Source organism: Grus americana, chromosome 10 (assembly GCF_028858705.1).
Source record: "Grus americana isolate bGruAme1 chromosome 10, bGruAme1.mat, whole genome shotgun sequence".
Classification (NCBI taxonomy): domain Eukaryota; kingdom Metazoa; phylum Chordata; class Aves; order Gruiformes; family Gruidae; genus Grus; species Grus americana.
In genome coordinates, this window is record NC_072861.1 from 9,966,781 (window position 1) to 9,981,223 (window position 14,443).

General features: G+C 34.8%; 1 protein-coding gene and 1 long non-coding RNA gene across 5 annotated transcripts in view; one reads left to right on the plus strand and one right to left on the minus strand.

Moving 5' to 3' along the window:
- Positions 1 to 14,443, plus strand: part of LOC129210604 (uncharacterized) — a 47,063-nt gene that overhangs the window by 23,241 nt on the left and 9,379 nt on the right. The window lies entirely within an intron of this gene.
- Positions 12,737 to 14,443, minus strand: part of UNC13C (unc-13 homolog C) — a 217,713-nt gene continuing 216,006 nt past the window's right edge. For all 4 annotated transcript variants that reach the window (XM_054836497.1, XM_054836499.1, XM_054836500.1 and 1 more), the window contains one exon: positions 12,737 to 14,073. In XM_054836497.1, coding sequence (XP_054692472.1) covers positions 13,788 to 14,073 — 286 coding nt within the window. In that variant the 3' untranslated portion in view covers positions 12,737 to 13,787. The remainder of the gene's footprint in view (positions 14,074 to 14,443) is intronic.

The following is a 14,443-nucleotide window of genomic DNA, read 5'->3' on the forward strand; positions in this document are numbered from 1 at the left end:
TAATAAAAATTGTCTTGAGTGAACTAAAGGGCTTTTAGAGATGTAGGGGAGACTGTTTTCCAGTTCAACTCTGTCACATTAACAAATATGAAATCGGTTTGGGTAGAGCTCAGGCTAATAAGACTTAAAGTCCCGATTTGTCTGATTTGAACACAGACACAAATTTATCAAATAGCTATATGATTGCACGTGTGGGCTCGTAGAAGTGTTGATAGTGATATTTCCAAATCACTGTGAACAGATGTTTCTGAATAATTTTTAGCAACATCATAGTTACAGTTCACAAATAGTACGGTCACATGCCAATGAAGCAAAAACCTCAATTTCTTGAGTTCCTGAGTTAGGCTAATGCTGCAGAATATCTAAATGTGAAGCACATAACCTACACGTAGATAACTGAATTGGCATTCACAAGTCTGGCTCTGTTCCTTGTTCTGGCACAGATTTATTGCATGACCTTAGGCACCTGTGTCTGCTTCTGTTTCTGTTATTCTAGTGTGTCTTATCTATTTTGATAATCCTTTTTGTAGCAAAAAATATCTACTTCTGGTTGCAATTTTACAGATAATAGGTGGCATATATAAGGTGTATCTGTATGAGATATGCTATAAAACATTTTCTACTAAAACACAAATGTAAGCAGATAGTTCTTTCTTCCCTACTTTTTCCTAGAGGAAATTTTTTTTACATAGTTGTCTGTAAGTTAATTTAAAATGCAGTATAATCATAGATCACACAGCATGCTAAGTCTGAATTAAAACCTTGTTATCTTTGAATTTTAAATTTGGTTCTCAATTTGCCCTTGTAGCTTAAATTCATTAAGTAGTTCCTTAAATTTGAAGAATACTCAGCCTTTTGGGATCTTTGGATTTTTGCTTTGGCCTTGCCTTTTTGATATCTAGTGATAGCAAATATAGAAGTACTAGAATTTTGCCAAATGAAGTAATATCCGAGAATGACCTAAAACATCTTAGTTTTTTTTGAATTATTCCATATTTTATTGGTAAGCTATTTTGCTTCTGGTAACAACTCCCACTTCCTATGGCATGGTGAGATTTTGTTTTTGCATAGTACAGATTCAGCTAGGCACCTTTAAAATAGCTGGGGGATCATTGTAGAACCATGTGAGACTCTAACTTCTAGGTGAAGTGTACATCAAAAAGGTTAAAAACTACTACGTCGTGCACATAGATTTATTTCTTTTTTTTAATAGGGGAATTTTTAATGTATTAGGCTCTGAAATAATTAAGTACTTGTGTAATCTTATTATTCGCATTTAGCAGAAAAATTGATAATTGTCTTGAAGGAATTATTTTGATGGCTGTGGTGCATGCAACATATTTTAATTCCTAGCAGTAACTCTTGCATTTTTAGCTGGGAAAGGGCATAAAATTATTGAATAACCTCTTTCAGGAAAAGAAGTTATCACCCTGAGTTGTGTGAGAGAAATTCAAATAATTGCAGATGATGTGATGTATTTTTCATACGGAGTAAAAAAGGATGTCTGCTTTTAATGGTGAAAACCGAAATAGAAGTCCTGTTAATACCTTACTGATGAATAGTGAAAAGAAACAGATGAACTGGTCATATGTGAATTGATTCAATAGAAAAATCAGGAAAAAGGAGAATTAATTTGCATGGGTTTAAACAGCACTAATGCCCGATTCTCACTGTCATTTCTTATTATCAATCCTTGCATTATGGTCAAATCTCAGGCAGTTTTATCAGCTGATGATAAAGAAAATTTTATTAATGATAATTTTCTGTAAGTATTATGGCATCCTAACTCTAGTTTTTAGGTGAAACCTACTATCTTTCTCTTAGCAAAGATGACACTGGTATAAGTGGTAGTTGTAGAAGGTTCTGACCTCAAAGACATCCAGATTTTACTTTTCTAATTCATCTACTTGTTCACTTGTATGGTTCCCCAGATTTTTTTTCCAAGAGCTACCTGTGTGCCCCTAGGTTGAGCTGCATATTTATGTTCCACTTCAGTAGTGTGCGTGAACAGTGTTCTCACGTGCCTTGTGCTTTTGCTGTTGTTGTAATCAGGATCCCAGAAGTTATATTTATTAGGTTAACCATTTGCCTACATCACACAAAAGGGCTCATAAGAATTTGACTTAAAGTGTTTGTTAGTTGCACAATATAGCTGTAGCTGATTGTGATCTCTTTAGATCTTGAAAAGATTTTCTTTTAAAGCAAATATTGGATATATAGGTAAAGAAGCTTTATGAAATATTCTCCTGTGATGACTTTTGATGACTTTTAAATTGTGAATTAATGACTTGTTTGCCTCTGATACCCTCACTATAGTGAAAATGGATTTACTTTTCATGTTGATATCTCCCTCTAGAAATTCCAAGGAGTTGGATTATTTGTGGCCTTTTTTTTTTCCTTACTACCTACAATTACCAGAGGGCAGGTTTGCTTGAAAAGTCAGTTGAAGTCTTCCTACTTGGTCTAATAAAATTATTGAAGTATATCAAATGCTAAACACCCATAATTACAGGCAGAGATAGTGACATATCCTGTATTGTGCCTCAGGAAAAAAACAAGGTGCAATGGTTAAGGCGTAAATTTGGAAGCTAAGGCTGCCTGAATCTGATTCTGTCACTGGCCCTCTGTAGTTTAAAGAAATAACTTAATCCTACTCCCTCAGTTTCTTTGTGTGTGAATAATTATGATGAGACATTGCTTCCCTCAGAAGAATATGATTGTGGATAGGTTAGCAGCACAGGATAAATGCTGAGAGGTACACACTGTTCTTGAAATCCCGATTTTGTGACCTTTAGCTCACTGGCCTAATCAGAAGTCTGTTCTTGCAATATGACCAGAAATATGAATTAAAAAGTGAAGTTGCATGTTAGAGCAATGTATGCAGTATAGTAGAGACTATAAGTCAATCTACACATGGGACAGCACGTTATCTTATTCTCTGGACATACCTGCTTTTATACAAACAGCTGCACCTCGTGCTTGGCACGTCCCTTTCTTAGGGAGAAGTGTGAAGTACATTGAATTCAGCAGGAAAAACTCCTGTTGTTTTCAGTGGGATATGAATCGGGCCTCAGAGAGGGGAGGGAAAAAAAAAGGGTAAATTCTGAAATCTGGTGGTTTTCAAAGGAGAAAGGTAATTTACCGAAGTTGAATGACCTTCTATATACAGAGTCTGTTGGGTATCAATGTAATCTTATTCAACATAAAAAAAATTTCTAATGGAACTTCATCAAAAACTGAGAATAGCTTTCATTTCAGTGATTATAATGTTCTTTCTTTGGCAAAATAAAATAGAAGTTACTTTTAAATAAAAAGTTGATGCCAAAATGTGGTATTAAAAATATTTTAAAAGGTCTGATAAGCTAGTAGCCAAAGGTGACATTTATTTTTCACGTTTTATGGATTCTGATTCTTCTTTTTGAATCTTTTAGCATCCGGTCATGCTTTTATCTCAAGAACAGTTTCACAGAGCTCATCCTCACTTGTACATGTTACAAATCTCATGGAGAATGCTTTCTTCCTGTAAATCACATTTGTGAATGAAATTATGCTGGTCACAAACACCATATTCATAGTTAATTTCATCAAACTTTTTTTTTGTTTTAATGGACCTGATTTTGCAGAATGTACATCTGCTCTTACTAGATAGTTTTGAAAAATAGGTGTTTATAGGTAGGCTTTGGTACCAAAGTCCTTACTAGAGATGGAATCTTGAACAGCTTTCCAGGTGTTTTTTAAATGTTGTAGTATCGAGATTATCTTTCTGGGTGTGAGCTTATGCATCTGTTTATACGTTCCTTTGGAATACAAATTCTTGTTCAGGTAGTTTTTGTTCACAGTGGTTATGGAACTGGTTACTTGATCATGATTGCTCCATGGGTGCTACTGAAGTAACATGGATATTATCATAAATGGTTGAAACTGCAGAAAAATTGCCCTCTCCCTATTTGCCTTTCTCTAATGTAAACGGGTGGGTTAAATACAAAGAGTTAATTTTGGGTTTGAGAGAAAGAATTCAATACAAAGCCCTGCTGTGCAGTGAATTGAGCCTCAACAGCTAGAGTGTTTTCTGTGCATTAATATTGAGGGAAAGATAACATAAATTAAGAAATCTGTCTCAAGTAGGCCCCGAAGCAAAGGCACAATCTTTTGTAGTCTCAGGTTGAGAAGTCATATAAACTCAAAACTTTAAGTAGTGATGCAGTGCTCCTGCAATCTTTAAACAGGTTTCGCTCATACTGTACACTTTTTAGCTCTGACTGGACAGAGTCCAACTCGCATTAATGGTTTTGTGTTTTTTGTTTGGTCGTGTGTCTTTTTGGTTGTGTGTCGTGCCCCCTCCCCCCTGCAGTGTAGCTTATTTGTTCTGATATTATGGCATTGTCTGACTATAACTTTACATAGTAAAATATGCTGTGGTTGTTACCACTGTGTTCAATAGCCATCTTTAATTTCTATTTAAATAGTGTTCTGACAACAAACCTTTCATGAGCGTGGGATGTAAGCAGAAAGAATGGGAAAAGCCTCTAATACTACTTCTCTATCATATATTAACCAAAGGAATATATCAAAGTATATTTGGTACTTGATATAAATCTAATACACTTTTAGATTCCATGATAAGAAGTTTATCTGGAACTTTATTCTTCCTGCTAGACCCCCTTCACAATATGGTCTGAAGAGTTTTTTGTTTGTTTCTTATGGTTAGTCACAGTCACCTTGGTATATAGATATCTGCTAATTATCCTCTGTCAGTCAGCTGTCTAAATAATTTACAGTGTAAAACTCTCAAAGGACTCTCTAGCTGACAGGTGTCATTTAGAATTGCGCAGTCTTTGTTATGCAGAAGGGGACTTTTCTTTCAATTCTGCTCTTCTCTGTTTTATTGCAATGTACCTTGTTTTGGTTTTTGGGTGTCTCTCTTTTTCAGTGATATTTTATTTGATACTGTCATCCAGATGCAAACTGTTACTGTAAATAATGATGTTCTCTCAAGTTTTCCTCCTCTGTTTGGCAAGTTTTATTTTCTAATGTGCTCACTTTGCTCTCTGTGTCAAGACAGATGTTATTCTCTAAGTATTCTAGTTAATTGCATTTGCTAATAGAAAAAAAAGTATGAAGCGCTGGATTTTAGACCAGTTCTGTGTTTCAGTAACCTGATTCTAGCCATTGCATTCAGCCAGGTGGGAGTCTCTTAGTTGGCAATAGTCTCAAGAGGTGACTTAGAGCATTCCACAAAGATTTAACCCCTTCTCACAGATTATTTAGCCAGCCAGCCTGAATAATAGCATTTGCCAAAATTACAAGCTGTTTATAAGCACTTTGTAAATAGAAAAGAAATTCAGTTCATGCAATAAATTTTGTATATAAGCTTTGCTTATTGTCTGTGTGACAGTGAAGGTTATATATTCAGAGATACACTCTTCATTGTTTCCATCTAATAAAAAAGCAGTAAGCAAATGTTAAATGTAAAGAGTATTCCTGGTTTCTCTTTTTTTCTACTGTGGAATTTCTCCCTGATCAGGAAAGAAATTCTCTGCAGTAGAGATGTGCTGCAATTATGTGGGCTATTGAACATTATCAGACATATTTGATAGGAGTTAAGTTCACTACTGCTACTGATTCCAGCTCACTTCAGTGGCTCCTGAATCATTTTGTCTCTAATGTCAAGCTGAGTAGGGGAGAATGAGGGTCTTGACCTAATTTCATAGTGGTCATTGTGCTGAGAAAGCTCAGTCTGGCACGAGTTTCTCACAAATTACTTAGGAAAAGAAGGTAACATTTTAAGGGCATATTGATTTAATATTGTCACTTAGGTGCAAATTAGCATGTTGATACATTGATGCATCATTAGATGCAAATTGCTATTGTTTCTCAAGCTCCTCAAGAGAATATTCAACCTAGTTTAATGCTGTTGTGTTTTGGATATATAATATTTGGGGAAACAATCTCTGCAGAATCTTTAGCCTGAACTTGTTTGTGATGGCCTCCAGGCTGGGAATGTTTAGCTTTTTGTAACAGGGCATAGTGAAATGCAGAACTCGTGTATTCAAACTCTGCTTAGTACAAAAGGAGTGGGGAGACCCTCTCAGGGATTGAATTCTGTCTTGTACCTCCCCTGAAATCACAGTCAACAGGAGTAACTCTTGGACTAGAGCATGACAAAAATACAGAGACAGATCTACCGTTCTGTGTCTGTTATGTCAGTCACACCTAGTGTCTTCAGGTTCTGCTGTGAGTTAAGGAATGCAATCTGAGGCTGGACTGCCTGTCAGCCCTCTTCTGTGTCCATCCCTCTCTTTTCTTCCTCTCCATCTTTTCCTCTGAGTGTCTCCCCATACCATTGGAAAAATACAGTGAAGGTGACAATGTAAAAAGATACTTCACTGGCCGATTATGTTTTGAAGATGATTATGTTTCCGATCCTTATATCTGTAAAATATCCCAATATTCATGCCATTTTACCCTTCTCCTCCAACGCTGTCTTCTCTTCCTGCCACCCCTGCTGAGATTCCTCTCTGTTAGCAGCTACCTCCTTGTCTTCTGGGGTCTTTTCTTCTACCTCAAGGACAATGATTACAGCTATGCATTCAAAGCACCCACACTCCGTCACTTCAGTTGTGAAAGCAAGGCAAGGTTATGGTTTGCATTTCTGTTTCTTTTCTTATATATCTTTCAAATGTTAAAATTTTGGTCACAAAGAATTTTGAAACACAACAGTGCAGCTATTCTATGTATCCAGTTTACTTGATTGTAGTGCTATTTATGTATGACTGCTGTGTAATGTGTATAAACTTGGTGTAGTTTTTAAGCCCTGCCATGTGTTGTAAACTAAAATCACGCTAACAGGCATTTGTGTATGTATGGTGCCAGCTCTACTCAAAGAAATCTAGGATACTGTTATCTAGAGGAGGGGAGCATATTCACTGTGCTGTGGTTTTCCATTAGTGTTCTACTGTTCAGTGCATATTTTGGCAATTCCTTTTCATTTTTTGATTCTGCTAGTCAGTAATTGACATTTGTTTTCTTAGCGTCATGACCTCAGGGCTGGAGGCTTAACTCACATTGCAGTCAACTGCCATCACTCAGCAACAAAAAACTTCCTGCTTAAATGGGTAAACATTATCAAATGTGGGGCCTCTTATGCTTCAAAGGAATGAAAGTTTTTAGAGCTGCCTCAGTAACTATCAGAGGAACTGCAGTGAACCAAGAGCAGTAATTGCTAGCAAGCTCTTGTACATCTAGGGCAAGTGAAGATAGAGATCTCTGATTTTTGCCCGAGTATGCTCTGTTAAGTCAGTTGTGCTTACCAATGTAAGCATGTTTTATACATTATGTATATAGTCAACAGTACATGCCCAGTCTACAGACCAGAGCTGTGAACTGCTCAGTAAGCTGTTTCTATGGTCCACTGTGCTTTTGGGTCTACTGTGCTCTTTGCCTGGAACTCCTAATACTGTTCTGAAAAACTAGAGGAATAGGTGTTAACTTATGTGAGACCCCAAGTCAATGCAGATTGGATCCTGGAACTGTGCTGTAGTCTACTACCGTACTGTCAGTACTGTAATAGAAATAAACAACAAAAGAATATTAGAGTAGACTTGTCTTCCTTCCCTAAATAAACTTTTCTGATTATCTTGGATTTACTTAGTTGAAAAATTAATCTATGACACTTTAATGGCTTTCGCTACAAAGTTTACAGTATACCCACTTGTTATTTCATATTCTGCAGTAAATTAATTTATTTAGCTAAATTCATGGGGAAGGCTTTCAGCTTTAATTGCTGCAGTCTTTGAAATCTGAACCTGAAGTCTCATAGCAAAATGGTCATAGGCCATGAGTCATTTAGGAACAGTTTGTTTAGGTAAGCTGATTTTCAGCTATAGAATCTGTTTGAAAAGATCCTTTTGTTCCTTTTCTTCTCGATTGAGTTTGTCTTCAAATTAGGTTTTGTAGATTCATCATTTACAAATTGATTTATACTTTGTAGTGTGTGTATGCATTCATTCACAGTAGCACAGAAAAGTGAAGCAGATATTCTCTAGATACTTGCTTTAATTTTTCTTTGTTTCAAAAAATACTTAGTGACATCTTGTAATATCCCAGTTCTGCTCATTAGTCACAGTCTAATGTTTGTCTCCCATCTCTTGATTATAAGTTTCCAAAATAATTTAGAACTTGTTTCCTGAAAATTAATTTCTATGATTTTTTGGTAGTACAAGTCAATCATGTAATTGTGAGGCCAAAAGGCAAATGATAGGAAAATACCATCAAAATAAGCACGTGTAAAAAACCTGAATACATTTGAACACTTGCCCAGCTGTATTTTACAAATAATACTGAATCCATTTATGTTAATTTTATGTCTGCTAGCTGAATTTAATTTAATACAATAATTTAATATTTCCCACATATTTGTTCAGCTCTTCAGTTTTCAAGAGATTTGTAAGAAATGGGTATTTAATTCAGACTAATGCGGTAATGGTAAATTATTCTTCTGTTTTCAGTATTTGCCTACAGATTTGATTTCTACAGTCACTAGCATGAGAGTATCATTAAAAACTAGTAAAATAGATTAGAGAAAGACAATGAAAATTATTGTTTTATTATTTCTGTTCTGTAAGCTTCTCAAGTAACTCTGTTGATAATCTGTCAGAGTTAAAGATATTCCTTCCTATTTGACAACCAGTTGGCATGCTTTCCACACTAATTGACAGGATAGTTTTTCATATGGAGTTGTCCTATATTTACAGTGTATATGTAGTCCAGAGACTCTTGTTGACTCCAAAATTTCAAGTCAGATTTCTCTTGCTCAGGGAAAATACTACTTTTCTTGGTTTAAATATACTGGATTATCATCTACTGAAACCTGCAGTTTCAAATATCCAGATAGTATTCTCCTGCTGCGCGTGTTTGATACATAACATTTTTTCCTCAATTTGGATAAGAGAGAAGAACTTAGACATAAATCTTCTTTTAAATACATTAATGTAATAACTTTCTGGTTGATTACACCTTGTGAATCAGCATGCATTTAATCACAGAGCAAAAAGGGCATGCAGAAAGAGGAAAGGCCTCTATAAGCAAATTCTGTGCAGTCTCTTTCTTACCATAAAATAGTGTTAGAAATTAGATGTACCATTTACAGCTGCTTTTGGACAGCTGTGAATTAATGGAGAGCTTAAAACCAAAATAATTCTTGATTAGCATTAACTGTAATGATTAAATCCATAAATTCAGCCGTGTACTAATTTTGTTACATCTTGTTTTCATAATGAAAGATCTTTAGACAGGGACCCTGTACAGATTTTTGTAATTATCACTATTAAAAGGCAATGATGCTAATCTTGTGAGGCCCACTCAACTTTGTTAGCTGTATAGGCATGGAAGCTACTGTTTATATGTACCATTTGCCATGTGTCACAGCTATAATTGAGCTATTTGTTAGACTTGTCTTAGTCTATCATTCTAATCGCACCTATCTTCAGGTGCAAAACCTGAAGTACACCTGTTTTTGCAGTTCTCCATGGTAACAGCCTGTTTTTTTTGGTCCAGCTTTGAGAGGGAGGTGGACCAGATGCCCTCCAGAGATCCCTTCCAACCTAAGTTATTCTGTGATTCTAGGGTAGGTATTTGGCACCTTAATCCCTTCTCTTTTGTAAGTCTGCACTAGTAACGCAAACAGCCTTGACAAGGTAATGTATTTATCAAAACACAATCAGCACTCAGAAGAGGAGTTTAACTTCCCTCTGACATGTATTTCTGATTAAGCACCTCTTAACTTTTAATGAGTTTCAAAGTTCGATTCAACCTGTGAACTGGAAAATGATATCCTGAGTGGTTACAGTAATTCAAGCTTAATTGCTCAGCTTCAGTGAAATGACTGAAGAGCAGCCATTGGACAAAGCTCCCATTGACCTCACTGAGAACAGCTTCCTGTCCACTGATATGTCCTCTTCTGGAAATAACAATGATAGTAAAAAGAAAGCAATTCACCTTCTCCTTTAAACATGAGATTTATAGTGGCCGACAATTCCTGTTAACAACTATGTGAATAAGCGTTGTGGGGACTTGTTGAGTCTCTTGATGATGCCCAACACCTATGTATTTATTGTTTTGATGCAAATTTAATTCCCCAAAAGAGATAGTGTATGAAGAACCCTGCAGATCTAGTTCTGTCTTACAGATGTTTCCAGTGGTATTTTACCAGTTTTCTGGGTTCAGCCTTTTCCCCATAAGTAAAGGCTAAAGGCCAGTTTGAGTGCTGTGTTCTTAATGCAGATGTCATTTAAATATGGCATTAGACAAAATTAGATAAGTTGTTTTTTAGATTTCCCAATGTCTGCTAGTACTAGCTTCTTATGTATTTAATCCATACATTACTAATTCATTTTTTGTCAGATATTAGCTATGAAACACGTAGAGGAAAATTTAATTAAATTCCCTGTATTTGGGTATTACATTTCTGTCCTAGAAAACAAAATAAACAAGGACAAAAATCTCTCTCTCAACCCTTATTGAACAGTTATATAAAATTGTCAGTTCCACGTATACTGGGTAATTCGTAACACAAGCTTCTCTAAATGTATTTGTGTTTTTCTAGGTGCACATCAAATGGTTTCAATGTAGTAACTGTTCCTTGGAGAATGGAAAATTTGTTCTCAAATTATTTTTGCTGTCCTCCTCTGTCTCTTTTCTCCTTTATTTCCCTAAGGGTATGTATTGATATTTGCTATCTTAACAAACCAATACAAATGGAATTCCAACTAGAATTTTGATTATATCAGTTGTCACTGAGAACAGAAACTGCAGAATGGAGCTGTCAGTTCACTAAGGTTAGTTCAGCTGAATTAAGAAAATGTTCTCATAAACTGAAATTAATTTTTTTAGATGGAATATTTACTTCCCTAAAAGAAAATATAACAACTTTTAAAATAGTACTGAAACCTTTTCCATATCAATCATGTTTACTACATGAAATGTTAGTTTGACCTGCTTGTGCTACACCATTGTATATACTTGCATTTTGATTCATAACACTGTTTAAAACAGCCACGTTATATAGAGTTAATATATTTTCCCCTTGTCTTCCACATGAGAAATTTTGATGCAGAAAGTAAATATTTCTCTGTTAAAAATAGTGAAACATTAAAATGTACTGTTTAAAGCTGTAGATTATAAGGGCTTGCTTTCTCAGATTGCCTGATTACTCCTAGTGTCTGCAACTGAGGGAGACCACTAAGAGTCGTAATTGACCTCCTTGACAAGTTCAGCTATTATTCCTTTATAGGTGAATCTCAGGGATATATAGTTAAGCGGGTGGTGAATACATAATGCACCAAACTGTGTACCATTTTACAGTAGAATAAGTAACTACAGAAAAATATGATAAAATTGCTCCAGGTAAAAAAAGAAGCTGTCTACCCCAGCCTTTCTGTTTTTATTCAGAACCACAAATGATTTATTGTAGAATTTTGTGTGTTTTTTCTACAATATTGTTCTATATTGCAGGAACCACTTAATCTTTTGATTATTCCCCTTTTTTATTTGAGACTGAGTCTGCTGATGTTTTCTTAGATTAAATCTTGTTGACTATTAATAGATTCTGTGTTTTAGGTGTCATCCACTGTAGATGCTTTAAGCTATACCTTGCAGAAATACAGTTAGGAAGCAGTATGACTTGTATGTACAAACAGAAATTTCTCAGGAGGCAGTATTACACACTCAGATAAAATCCTCTTTAATTTTGTTGAAGTTACTGGAGCTACACCTGGATTTTACTTTAATTATACGACAACATATAAAATACATCTGAAACATTAAAGGCTTGGATTAGTTTCAAGATTGATTTTGGGTCTATCAATCATTGGGAGAGTTTTGCAAATACTTGCAATTACATGCAACCTATATTCAGTAAGTATTATTAAAGTTGCATTCTCAGAATTGTTTAAGGAGTCAATGTCTAAATTAATGAACTACTTTTTGAAATGTGACATTATCAGCATTACTTTTCACATGGAGAAATGGCTTTCTGAAGTAATGAGTTAAATGTACCCATCAAAATCTCCCTCTGCCATAATATATTCTGCAATGCATAACTACCGGCAGGATATATGCTAATAAGATAACTTGAGTCCCATCCCCCCTGCTATAATCTTAGTGAAGTATTGTTAACTCTCTAAAGGCTGTACAGATCTCTACATGCCTAAATAAGCTTCTAGCAAATCTATTCTTGTAGTATTTAAGCAAGAGGATTGAGGGTATTGAAAGATAGCCTTAAAATCTTGTCTAGATATTTCACAAAAGGATAGCCTGGAAAGAATCTGGTTTACCTATGTGGAGTTGCATACTACATTTTTAAAAGACTGGCATCAACATACTAGCTATATGTCCTCCCTTCCTCTTATTTTTCCCTTAAGCAAAGCTGAAAACTCCAACCTGTGTTATTAGAAATGCTTGTAACCAAAACCAAGGATAAATGTATATTATTACAGAACACTATATAAAGTGCATTAACAAAATGCCTCATTAATCTTAGACTTATAAAAGAGCCAGATGCTAGACACTGGAAATGGTAGTTTGATGTATTATAAAGCTATATTGTAAGCCCCCTGTATGGGCTTCAGATGCACATAAATGCTATAGGTATGTAAATAATATCAAATGACAAAATTACAGGTACTTTCTTCATACTTTATTTTACAATTTCTCACTAAATATATTTACAGGACACAGAGTTTGCTTTAGTGCAATACATAGTAATGTTGCATAAGTACAAACTGTTGAACTTTTCTAAAAAAAATAAAGGAAATAAAGCACTTAACTGATGTTACAGCTAAGTATGTAAAGCAACATTAATAACTCTGAGTGAAAATTCTAACAGCATCTTTTCTTTTCATAAACGATTTCTAGAAACAAACCACAAACCGGCATTACATATTCCAAACTACTAACCCTTGTACAGTACCATATCATTTAAAAAAATGATTTTTAAAAGCCCATATACTGTACTGTATGGCAGTCTTTTTCTACAGATACTGACTTACTCTTTTAATACAAATATGATATTACCGTGGCAGTTTTGAAGAACAAAGTTATCTCAAGATATCAAACATCAGTAACAAACTCTGATAAGCACAGCTTCTTGAGAACTTGCTTTAACAGCATTTCTTCACAGTGATATTTATGAAAGGTTGGAAAAAAATTAGCATAAAATATTTCCATCCTTTTTCAGTTTTTATGCAAAAATCATTACTTTATATTGATAATTATAAAATTACAAACACTTTCTATAAGTAACTGCATCTGTAGTAATGATAGAAAAAGTTATTAGTAAGATACCTAAACTGAGGCTTGCATAAAATGATAGTTTGAAGAAAACTAGGTACATCTTTTTAAAAATAATAGTAAGGAGGTAACTTAATTTAGAATAAGCAACACAGTAGTTTAACAGACAACCTATTAGTCAATTAAAAAAGCTAATTATTTATTAATGTTAAAAAATAAAGGAATTGTGATGAGGTGAAATCAACATTTATAAGGATACGATGAAACATTTAATCTTAGATTTGGCACTTCATTGGAACAATTACTTTACGAAAGACCAAAATATGTATAAAAGATATACAGCTCCTTGACATACCTTGTAAATATAGTACATAAGTACTGGCAAACACTGAAAACATAGTTAATTAAACATTCCCACAGATTTGCACATGCATGCACTATTCAGACAACAGCATTGTATCTATGTTCTTGGCGATGACAATCTTGCATTACTTGGGTATTTAGGCCATTTCTTCAGCAGATCTTGTTTCTGTTTTAAGTTTCACAAATTCTTTAGCAACTTCATCATTTGTCCTCTGAGAGAGTATTCTCAGAATTGTCAACCCAGTTTCATCTACAGAGATGTTTCTCAACAAGGGGTACCAAGATGCACAGCTACCTTTCTCTGCTATGTTGTGCAGCTGAATAACTGTCATTCCTATAATGCGATCTTCCCTAGCAAAGCAGTAATCTTTCACTGAGAGGTGAAGCTCGTAGGCTCCTGGCTTATCTTCGTTACTCAAAATGCTGCATGGATTAAAAATATGAATTCAGAACAAGGAGTTCAGTTTAATTCCACTAAGGAATAAATGTACTTTAGAAATCTTGTAAAAATAAAAGCAACAGTGGTAGTTTAATTTTTATACTTCAATTCTTTTGCAACAGAATATCATGTAGTTTTAATCCTTCTACACAGTTAACCTCAGGTGCTACTGATGATGTAGCTTCTGTTCCCACTGACCTGAACAGAAACAGGGAATTCATCATTCCCTCAATATCTGAAATAAACAGTTACCTTTCCTGAGAAGATACTTAAAATGTTCAACTACTTCCACAACTACCATAACCACATCTTTAAATCAACTGAAGGAAGAAGAAAATCACTGGCAGTGAGCCT